The 12033-nt window shown below is 39.6% G+C and overlaps 1 protein-coding gene across 1 annotated transcript; it reads left to right on the forward strand.

The window, feature by feature from the left end:
* The first annotated feature begins 4403 nt into the window (after positions 1–4403).
* On the forward strand, positions 4404–9036 carry LOC116215844. Its single transcript, XM_031515503.1, has 5 exons — positions 4404–5040; positions 7901–7963; positions 8043–8108; positions 8228–8296; positions 8559–9036. Exons 1-5 carry the CDS (start codon positions 4720–4722, stop codon positions 8697–8699), a joined length of 660 nt encoding a protein of 219 aa, XP_031371363.1. The 5' UTR covers positions 4404–4719; the 3' UTR covers positions 8700–9036.
* The last annotated feature ends 2997 nt before the right edge of the window (positions 9037–12033 follow it).

The following is a 12033-nucleotide window of genomic DNA, read 5'->3' on the forward strand; positions in this document are numbered from 1 at the left end:
TATCTAGTACTGTTTTGTAAGGATGTGATATAAAAAAGTTACGTGATTATGGATGTTTACATCAATTACGCAGAGCTAATCATGTGTAGTGGCATGTGTTAAAAAAAAAATCCTGAATACGTAGGCCATGCAAAAGTTTAGTTTGGTTTAATTAATCTATTTTCATTACATTTGAATCTTTGAGAAACAACTTATGAATCTTTGAGAAACAACTTATGGAGGGCCACGCGTATTCATGGATTTGAGCCGTTAGAATCATGATTCTAGTGATAAAAGAATAGAGGATGAAAATAAGGAACGCATGCAAAAGTTCTACGGGTGAGAAATTAAACTTACAACCTCTTGATTCTAGATGAAAACAAGAAACATAACTTAAACTGACGATTGGTGAAGAATTTGTTCTTCTTTTCTCTTTTCGGTAGATAAACGGGATCTAAGCCCAAGAAAAAATCAAAACAATCTACCAATTGCATAAGGTAGGTGTGGAAACCCTAATGATATACCCAAAATGTAGCACTCCAAGTCCTGTTAGTGGATACTGATACTTTTGGAAAATATGATGCAAATGACAAACCGATAATAATTAACCCAAGAATAAATTCGGATTACCTCTAGGCGTTTTTATCGGGTATCCCAGGAAGTTGTCTCGTGGAGTTGATCACGTAACGATCCACCTGCAACAACGAAAACGAACAAAGCTCCATGATGGATCCTTACTACGTTATCGAGCGACAACCAATCACATTTTACAATACAAGTACCCTCTCACGCTGTCTCTAATAGGAGCAGGAACAACTTACACTACACCGTTTTCTCTCTCTAGTGCATCACCTGCCAAAACCTTTCTGCATACGCGCACAAACACGCACAGTGTGTAATGGCTCCACTACAACGTGCTGCCAATTGACCCATAAAACATGGATTAATGGCCGAGATAATGGCAAAGAGTTACTGAAATCAATTTCTATAGCCTCTACTTTGAATACCCATTACTCTACACTTTTTTTTTTTTCTGGTAAAGTCGAGGGCATAGCCCAAATTACGACGAAACAAGAATAAGGTGGGGCATGGTGGCCCCTACAATGTCGTCTAGCAGCAGCCGAAACACTCCATTAGGAATTGAGTGAATAATATGCGTGCCGAGCGGGTACTCCACGGCCATATTTGCAGCTTGTCCGCACAAGAATTGCCATCCTGATATGTGTGTTGCATCCAAACCTCCTAATCTCGACAACAAAGGTCAAGAATCCAACCTCTGAGAGTCTGTAGCCAAGGAGCAGCAGGACCGTCCCCTGAAATGATCCACAGGATATCTAATGAGTCCACTTCGAGAATTAACCTTCGGCATCCCGCGTTCCAAGCCATCTCCATCCCCGTGAGTACCCCCCAAAGCTCCACCATGGTGACCGTAGCGATGCCAATGTTTTAGGCAAATCCCACAACCCACCTACCATCTACATCGCGAAGGAGGCCACCAGTTCCGCCTGTCCCGGGATTGCCTCTTGAAGAGCCGTCCGTGTTAAGCTTGAAGAAGTCCTCAGGGGGCCGAATCCAACTGATGTCGTCCTAGTTAAAGAGCACGGTTCCTTATGGGCAGACCAAAGGTCCTTCAAATACACATGTTTCCCATATGTAGTTGAATAGCATTCGTCGCCAATTAATTTAGGCAGCGATTCCCTTCTTTCCCTGTACGTTTAAACGACCCGAATGGACCAATCTTTGGCTAACAGCCCTGGTCGGCATAACGAGCATCGTCAATGGGGTTTGCTATGCTCTTGACTGAAAATTAGTCGGCACCCCACCTCTGAGTCAACTTCCAGCATGATCCGTCTTCTGCCGGTCTCCCATGCCAGCTCCAGGCCCGTAAGAGCCATAGCTCAACCACTACATTCAAAGCAATACAACACGGGCAAAACCAATAACACCCACTGGCCATCCGTGTCCCTAATGAGTCATCCCGCACCTGCTTGCCTTGGATTTCCCTAGCTAGAAGGTCCATCCATGTTCATTTTAATCTATCCTTCAAGAGGTCGCGACCAGTTATTTTTCTTGCTTTGTTTTGTACAAACGTAAAATATATAGGTGTGTGTGTGTATTGATGATTGGGGACCAAAGCAAATGGCAAGACAAAACAAAAACCTATATGAGGAAGGGTCTTCACAGCATAGCACAGGGCGCTGCCCGAAACCAATAGGTTATGGGTTTGATTTTTATCAGTGGCCGAAATGGACGTAGCAAGGCCAATTTGAGTGGCCCTACTGAGGCCCAATATTTTGGACACTATGAAACCAATGCCAGAGTCCTCATTGCAGCTGCTGGGCCAAGCCCAACCAACTACTAAACACTTTTCCTCGGAGTTCACTTTTTTTTTTTTTTTTTCCTGAAGAAAATGGATGGGATGGACAGGGGACGCATACAAGGGAGGAAGGATCCATTCAATCCATCCCATAACTTCGAACTTTCTAGCGAGACAGCCAACCCACACGGAAAGAAAGCTCCTTTTTCTGTGACCATCCATCCAATTCCAGTCGGAGCTCTGCTCAGTCAGTCTACCTTCGGGCCCACGAATTCATTTTTTCTTGCTGTCAACGCCTCCCCTCTCTTCTTCTCTCCCTCTCTCATCTCTCTCTGCAATAAATATAATATATATATTATCCCACTTCTGCAATGTGAATCGAACATTTTCATAGTCTTCCCATCAGATCACAAAAATAGTATATTGCGGCTTAATTTTCTTTTTTCGATGTGTACCTAGATATTCAAAAATTCAACGGATATCAATTAATTTAATTTGAGCATTGTCCTTTTAAGGAGATAAAATTTTTTTATTATGAATTTTTTTCATTTATAAAACTTAAACTCGAGACCTTGTTTGATGGAAAAAAATGACAAACACTTTGAACTAATTCATATTAATCCTTAGCTTTCTTTTTTTTTGGATAGATGTCCTTTGCCTATCTTTAGTTTTAGGTGAATTCGCAATGTACTCTTACTATCTTATACTAATAAGAACAATTATACTATGTACATTTAAAGTAAACATATCCTATTTATGGAATCTAATCCAATATCTCCCCTCAATATTGCATTTTTCGTCTGAAAGACAAACTTCAAAATTTCATTGAGTACAAAATGGGACAGTCAAGGAAATAAATTACTCTTCTAAGATTTTAGTACATAAAAAGAATACCAGACTATCTACCCAAAAAAAAAGGGCACCAACTTCAACAGTTAATGACTTTCCAGGAACTTATCAAAAAAAAAAAAAAAAGAAGGACTTTCCTGGAAACTAGGACTAGGCTTCCTTTCCCCTACAAACTACAAGTATGAATCCAAACAAAGTCCACCCATGCCATGCATGTCAATCTCATTGCAGCCCTCTTCTCTCGTCTCTTCAAAAGTTGTGGGTTATTTGATGCTTATCACATGCAGTAAGTCGTGTTATGTTTATTCAATTTACATTTTAATTGCAAACAAACAAACAAGCAAGCAAGCAATTCGTGATCGTTTTGAAACAATAAACATGCGAATGCACATAAAAATCATTGTCTTCCCCTTGTAACTACCATTTAATGCATTCCCTTATTATTATTATTTTTTTCATTTTCTAAGAAGAGCATAGGATATATCATGACTGACAACTAGTTCTAAAATTAGGCTATTCAATATTGATATACAAAGATGGACGTAAATATTGAATTTCCATATGCTCATACGGGCTCAAGGCCATTTCCAATTAAAAATTTAAACTGATAAGTGGTAGTACTCATATTTCATATAAAACCATGGATATTCCTTATTTTTTTCAATGTGAATAACAATCTCAACGGTACAAATGTTTATTTATCCCCATAATTGATAAGGCCATTCATTTTTCTGTCACTATTACTATTTTTATGGCCACCTTTTTTACTATTACTAACTGTATACAACATATTCATTAAAAAAAAACCAACATACAAATTCCCTGAATATTTTTTTATTATAAAAGAGGCACAAGATCTTGTATAATGAAAGATATATCATAATTAACTAATACAAGAATAAGGGTAGTCCTAATAAGTATTCACTATGTAACCTCTAATTGAACCGGTGAGATAAGTATCACTGTGCTACTTTTGATTCCGTGAACATACTTCTTCGAGCCCATTCTTTAAACTAATAACAGTAATATATAAAGAATTATTTTCTTATTAAGAAACAAGATTTCGAATTACAATCTGTGCCAAAAAATTGTGAGATCAAATTCTTAATTTTATTTGTTATTAGATAATATATTTAAAGAAAAGGAGAGAGGAAGAGACCGAAAAGCAGAATTGCCACGAGTTTCGCTGGTGGGGCCATCGACAAAATAGTTAAGAAAAAAGCATGCCCCAGCAAAACAATTCCCCACTCCAATAACAATTCCTCTCTCTCTCTCTCTCTCTCTCTCTCTCTATCTCTCCACTCCCAACGCACAGACGCGCACACACACACATCTTCTTCGACCCGACCTTTTTAACATTAAAACGCCTCCGCCTCTCTCCGGTCATATATATATATATATTTATACACACACACAAACATTTCATCTTCGATCTCAGATTATCCACTTTCCTCCTTTCCGTCCCTTCTCTTTAAGCCTCCATTATCTCTCTCTCTCTCTCTCTCTCTCTAGACCTACTCTTCTCTGTTTCTCTCTTAAAAACGAACCCCTGAGTGTACATATCTATCTATAATATGGTCATCAGCGAGGACGAGGAGTGGATAAAGGCTGCCCTGTCAGACGACTCCGCGGTGGCGGAGCTGCTCCTCCTCCTCCACAGCTCGCCAGCCGCGCCCGCCCCCTCCTCCCTTCGTATAGACTGGAGCGTCCGCCAGCGCAGGTCGCCCTCGTCCAAGGGAGTCCACAGGAGCCCGGACCCCTCGGTTCCGGAGAAGGGCAGCGCAGCCAAGCCCACACGGGCGAGTCCGACTACGCCGCTGTCGTGGAGCGGAGCCACCTCCTCCGCTGACGGCCTCGAGGAGTCGAGCCTCCCCGCCGCCAAGCCGAGATCTAAGGTTCGTTCTGCTCGTAATTCCGAAACTCCCTTTTTCTTTTTTTCTTTTTTTCTTTTTTCCCTTCTTCTTTTTACGTTTGCTTGCCAATCACGTGTTATCATACACACATTACTAATTTAGCTCAACTTTAGTCTTTTCAGCCCTTATTTATTTTATTTTGTGGGGGAAAAAGATTGATTGACCCATTCAGACACTTTTATAAATTAGACGTTATCATGAACCAAAGGTTGGGACCGCTCATATATAATACGGTACAGAACTATAACTTTAATTCGGCAATATCAGATTTGTTTACTAGAACTCCCGGCCCCGATGATTTTCGTTCGATCGGAATTGGAAATGCTCCATCAAAGAAGCTGTGGAGTAGAAATTTCGTTGTTCTATTATTATTATTTTTGGTTGGGAGGGGGGGGGGGGGGGGGGGGGGGGGGGAGGAAGAAGTTTCATTTTGATGGATCGGGTGGATGTTTCAAGATTGGTTGGGCCAGTCGCTTCGATGGTCAGAGTCTACTGAGTTTGGTGGCAGTGGCCGAATTGTTTTTCCTTTTCCTTTCTTTAATTAATTAATTAATTAATTAATTTTGTGGAACAAAATAGCCCAGCTAATTCCGATATTTTACGTCCAATGTCCGTCTGGTGGCACCTCAGCGAGCGACCACGTCACGTCCACGGTCTCCGGAGTGACTGCTGCTCGTCGGGCCCCTTCTTGCTCTTGGGGTTTGTTTCATACTTGCATTACATTTGGTGATTTCCGGAAAAGCCCTCATTCATTTCTTTTTCTCTTTTTTTTTTCTTTATGCAAATGAAACAAAAGAAAAGAAAAAAGTATTTGAGGAAAAACGACTGATATTTAACCAAGAATATAGTTAGATTCCATAATGATATATAGGTCAGAAGAGCCAGAACAGAACTGTCCCATGCCTTTATGGGTGCCACGAGGCTATGGAAATGTATGGTACAATTAATATATATATATATATATATATTTTGCTGGTAATAAACTAAACATACATATATTAATAATAATATATTAAATTCGGGATTGGCATACTTCTGGGAGAGGACAACATGGTCTTTTAACTTCATTTATTTATTTATTATATCATCTAAACCATAACGTGCTCTCTTAATCATGAGTCAATTGTTTCGGTCAAAGCTCTCCCCGATGGCCCTTGAAATGCCAGGTGCTAGAGAGAGAGAGAGAAACTCCACCGTCCAGGGTCAACTCGTACTTTCCGTTCATATTCTTTCCTTCCTTTTCATTCCTGTGACCTCTAGTCAGCCTCTTCGAAAAACTCTGGCAATATTTTGAGATTATCTTTTTCGATATGTTAGACGTGCATGTTGAAAAAATAAAAGAAAAAAGTTACGAGAATTTTCATCATTGGAGACATAACGAAAAATAATGATAATAAAAAAAAGATTTATGCATAATTTCGTTGTTGGAAGCATTGTTATCAGAACCGGACCGGACCGGCCGGTTCGACCGGTCGGACCGGGAACCGGCACCAAGTCCGGTCCGGTTCGCCTAAAAACCGAAATGGCAGCTTTGAACCGCCGGACCCATTGAACCGGCCGGTTTTAAGCAAAATTTCATTAAATCGGCCGGTTCTATGGGTTTTTATGGGTTTCCTATTTAATGTAAAAATTGGTTGGTTGTGTAAGGATTTGAACTCATGACCTCTTGCTTTTCATATTAGCATACTACCAACCAAGCCACCACCACTTTTTGTTCTTTTAACTCTACTTTTAAGTACTTATTAAAATAAAATATTTATTTGAAGTAAGAAATATTAAATATAGATACTTTCTTATACTATTGTTATATTTCTTTAAAATCATCATACTTTTATCTTAATTATCATAATTTTTTTAATAATATGAATATTTATTTTATTTTAAATAAACGAGCGGTCCGACCCATCGAACCCCCGGTTGGACCCATAAACCCATGACCCCGTACCCCTTCCGGTTCATCATCCGGTCCGGTTCTGATAACACTGGTTGGAAGGGCAGTTTGGTCAGAGAGGAGTACGGTTCGATGGCGTATTGTCGTGGCAGAAATGGGTTTGCTTCTGCAATTTGTTGAAGCGTGTTGTGGTGGTGGGGAGTGGATTTATCTGTGCTCTTTATGCCGTGGAATAATCCAGTGTCCTGCGTCTCACGGTTCCCTGTGTGCGCACACCACAGCCGGCCGCCCTTTTGTTCTAATCTGCGGCCGAGATGAGCGGTCGTGATTGGGCTGTCGTCACTCGGGTAACCCGCCAGCTACTGTAGCTAGTGGGGCCCATAAATGTTTTCTTTTCTTTTTTTTTATCGGATGGCAGCGGTTATTTTTTTGTCACGTGGCTGATTTGTCTGGTAATAAAATTCGATAATACAATAGTTATTTTTTTTTTCATTCACTCTCATATTTTTTTATTTAAATTAATTTTTAATATTAAAAATTTTAAATTATTCAACATTATTTTTTAATTTAATAATACAATCGTTACTTTTTTATTTTTATTTTTAATTCTAGCACATATTTTTTTAAAATTATTTTTATATTTATCTGATTAAATAAAATTAAATTAAATTAAATCAAAGAGTCTAGGGAGCCACTGCCAACAATGCCACTTGGTTCGGGGTCAGCTATTTATGTGGGGACCACTTCTGTCGCCCACTTGCTCTTTTTGTCAAATGTTTATCCGCATGACGCCCTTTTTTCTCTCTCTTTTTGTCTCTGTTCTTTCTTTCTTCCTTTTTTTTTTCCCGATTTTTCCTACAATAACTAGCATATTTCTTTGAGACTATTACATGCTCAGTGGACTGTTTTGATATCTATGTATTTGTAATCGAGGTTTAACGGGAATGATAGGTTTCCTCAAGGACCGTCAACCCGAGTGGGGTAACAACCACGAAGAGGTCGAGAAGGAAAAAGGTAACAAATTCATTCACTACATAGTACCATATGCATGCCGGTCTTTCAACTCTAAAGTCGAAGTGATTCTTGGCCGCAGAGGACGTTAGTTGAGCTCCAAGAGGAGGAGAGTTTGCTGCTGAATGAACAGAGAAGCTTGGGACACGTGCGATTTCTAATCTTTCCTATGATTCATTCGCTCACATATACTTCTTTCCTATTTTTAGAACTCCCAAAATCGCACTCTTTAGATGAATATTGGTATTTTTCTTTTATCGTTTGTAGGAATTGGCAAACTTGCACGTACTCATCGAGAAACATAGAGCCATGAACGAAAGGCTGAAGAAACTAAAGGTGAGCTATGTATGTTGTTTTGCACGCCAACATCCTTCGGAGATGTTTGTTGTCTATATATTTTGAAGGACACATTCCCGATCGAGTGTGCATGGGCTACTAAGCTCCACTCGTTTTATGATAATTGTTTTTGTAGATAAAACTGAGCATATATCCAATTTGAATGAAACTGTACATGCCATAAACTGTGACACGCCATAAAACCGAGCATTTGAAAATTTGCCTTATGGAATTTTGTAATTCCTTTGTTTCACTCTTGCAGCTTGGTTTCCAAGAGCAGCGGGCGATAAATGCACGGGATCAATGTCATCCATCTGCCCTTGTTCCAGATACTGAAAATCCAAAAAATCGAGAAACAGTGTTTGAGCTGCCCGACCTGAACCTCCCGGTAGAAGATTCTTAATCGGAAGCTTTTGGTTTTTCACATGAGCGGAGAATGAGGGTTGTCGTGGATGGTGTCAACTAATCTTATACTCGCTCTTCTCGACTCCTTTGTAGGATTAGCTCTTTGTAACTATAGGAGTAAAACCGATCAATCTTTTAGCAGTCTTTGCGCTTCGAGAATTCCATTTGGGAGATTTTCGGCCTGATAAGAGAACCAATGTACGATTAGTTAGCGTATCTTTGGTGACCCTAACTCATTATACTGCAGCTGTATTTTATTTCAGTAAAGTCCCGTCAAGAATTACTCGTGTTTTTCTATTTCTCTCCGGTTGTTGATACGAATGTCAATTTTCTCATATCTATATTCATTCCTTGCAGTTAATCTATCTTAAAATCTCAGAATATGTCACATCTAAATCAAATCATGGTTTGAAAAGTTTTCACCAAATACTGCGTGTGGAAAGATCACTGCTAGGGACCACAAAATTAGCCCGAACATTTTGGGCTCACTTTGATACACCGTATCGATAATATCTTGTGGATATATTTGCTCCACAATTATCCCTCGTATATCTCATAATATCTCTGATATTAACTCATGAATATTTTTATGAGATATTATTCTATCTCTAACCCTATATGTGATAAGCATGTTTACTTGTTATATACAGTCATATATCTGATACACAGATTACTATATCTTAATAAAGATTTACTCGGAAAGAGCAAGAAAATTAGCTTTGAAGAAGCAAAACGAAGAGGAAGTTTCTGGTCCTCAAGCGATTGCACTCCTTGCGACTACCACTCCCAGCACCCAGACTGCTGAAGATCAAAATCAAGCTGCTAGAGAAGCGCAAGAGAACAAAGTTGTCACTACTGAGATGGAACAGTTTGTTTGGGGTCTCCAGCTTAGTGAAGGTAATCTTTAATTTGTGAGACTTTGGATGATATATTGCCTGTGCAATGTATTGTTGCATCCGGTGGCTTTATCTATTTTACATTCTCAAATGCCTTGCTAGCTCGTATATATATATTTTCGACATCTATTAACTTTATGCTTGCTTCACCAGAATCTCGTAAGCGTTAGTGAAGATGTCTTCGAGGACGAAGATGAAGCACCGGTCGCATCTGATAACGAACATAAGGATGAGGCTGGTGGACAGACAGAAGTTAATGAGAATAGAAATGATGACAGGTCTCTCGATGAGGACAAGGAGGAGATAGCTCCAGATGAAACAATTCATGAAGCAGCTGTAGGGAAAGGTTTGTCTGGTGCACTAAAGCTTCTAAAGGAGCGGGGGACACTCAGAGAAACCATTGAGTGGGGAGGTGGGAACATGGACAAGAAAAAGAGTAAGCTTGTTGGCATCATAGATGACGAAGGAACTAAAGAGAGAGATCCGAATTGAGAGGAGATGAATTTGGCCGAATTGTGAGTCATTCTCAAACTCTATAAGCTTCCCAATCTAGTTGTTCTGCATTTTTCTTAGTTGATGGAATATTCTTTTCTTTATTCATCAGGACCAACGCATATTCTAGAGTGAGGTTAGTCAATTGGTTTTTTCCAAATTATTGAAAGAAGAAAAAAAAAATCTGCTACATGTAAAGTTATATCTTGCCTTAGGAATTGGTGGTTATGCTCACATGGTCAGCTTAGTAAAATTGTTTTGCTAAGCCCTATAGACATCCCTTAGGGTGCTGAGGAAGGACTAATGAGTTATAAGCAGGCCACACTCCACCATGTTTTCCTTCCAAATAGTGAAACCATCTAGTTACTTGAAGCTTCTCTTGTTTGTATCTGCAGTTAATCCCTAAAGAAGCATTCCATTCGCTGTCACATAAGTTCCATGGCAAAGGGCCTGGAAAGAGGAAGCAAGAGAAACGTATGAAGCAATACCAGGAAGAGTTGAAGCAGATGAAAAATGTAGACACTCCATCTCTGTCTGCCGAGAGGATGCGAGAGGCTCAGGCTCAAAAGAAGACACCTTATCTGGCGCTCAGTGGACATGTGAAGCATGGGTAAGCCACTTATCTTCTTTGCGTTTTTATTCTATATAAATAAATTTTATCAGTTGTTTCATGTTAAATTGAACTTGTGTGAGTCGGGGTAGATTGGGGAAGAGAGACAATTGTTGCAAAAATGTCAAATCTGAATTGTTATGAACTTGTAGATTGTGGAAAAATAGGTTATATCTACTTCCATCAATGGGAACTGAAGTCTCAATAGGAAAACCATTACAATGGGTTGGAGCAACTACACTTAAAAGCAAAAAAAGAGTTGCAGCACCTACTTTCTTTGTATGGATCGAATTGCTTTGCATGCCTTAATCTCATATTTGATGTATTTTTGCAGTCAAAATAGTGATCCAGGAAGTGCTTTTGCCACGGTCGAGAAAGATACAGGGAGCTTGACACCCATGCTTGGTGATAGAAAGGTCAGCATCTTCTCTTTTCTTTCGACTTTTTTTTTTCTCTACATTGAACAGGCCTTAGATTTCATCAAAAAAAGAGCAAGCCTTAGAAAGGTTGCTGATGATTAGCTTCGTATGGTTCCAACTTTGGACAAATTTTAATAATTCTATTTCACCATCGAGCTCTGCTCTAATAGAATCTTTTCTCATTTTGGCAAATCTTATAATTTGAGCATTTCCTGGGGATCAAGCGCAAGCCCGACTCCTCCGAGAATAGGGGACCACCAAAGAAGCCTAAAACACGAAAACTTTCTTTGAGAAATTTTGTGGGTTGACTCTGCCGAGATTGTGGCTACTCGCTTCAACTGCTGCAACATCATAATCGAAGACCATTTCAACATGTGTGGGAAGAATTATGCTCTGAAGTGAAATCCTCGAGTGCCCCCCCCCCCCCCCCCCCCCCCCCCCCCCCCCCCCCCCAGCGGAAGGGCAAATCTTCTGAAAGAGGGAAAAATACTCTTCCTGACATAATGTACAAATAATTGCCCCCTTTTGATTTTTTGAATTCCTGGATATTTTTCCATATATAGCAAGCATATTTTGGCTGCAATGAGCCGACAAACCAATCGATTGAGTATGATATGTGTGAATCATCGACTGCTTTATTGCTACCTAGAGACTTGTTAGCAGCAAACAAGGATTTACATTAATAACCATATGGAACTCACACTTCACGTGCATTATATGTATTATCACACTTAATTCAACATAGTAATACATACAAATATATTCTAGTAATGATTGTCAAGCACTGAAAGTGTAATGTAAGATCAATATGATGAGCTAAAACTAGTGTCAAATAAATGGAAACAGTAGGTCCACCGATCAAAAAAATGGGAACAATAGAGCCTGTGAATAGCAAAGAAAGCAAAGAAGGCAAAG

Source organism: Punica granatum, chromosome 1 (assembly GCF_007655135.1).
Source record: "Punica granatum isolate Tunisia-2019 chromosome 1, ASM765513v2, whole genome shotgun sequence".
NCBI classification, from domain to species: Eukaryota; Viridiplantae; Streptophyta; class Magnoliopsida; order Myrtales; family Lythraceae; genus Punica; species Punica granatum.

Bases quoted from the DNA above. Each gene is read 5' to 3' on its own strand.
- LOC116215844 (XM_031515503.1), top strand. From the start codon at position 4,720: ATGGTCATCAGCGAGGACGAGGAGTGGATAAAGGCTGCCCTGTCAGAC. The intron at 5,041-7,900 runs GTTCGTTCTGCT...CGGGAATGATAG, and splicing joins CCGCCAAGCCGAGATCTAAG to GTTTCCTCAAGGACCGTCAA. The intron at 7,964-8,042 runs GTAACAAATTCA...TCTTGGCCGCAG, and splicing joins AGAGGTCGAGAAGGAAAAAG to AGGACGTTAGTTGAGCTCCA.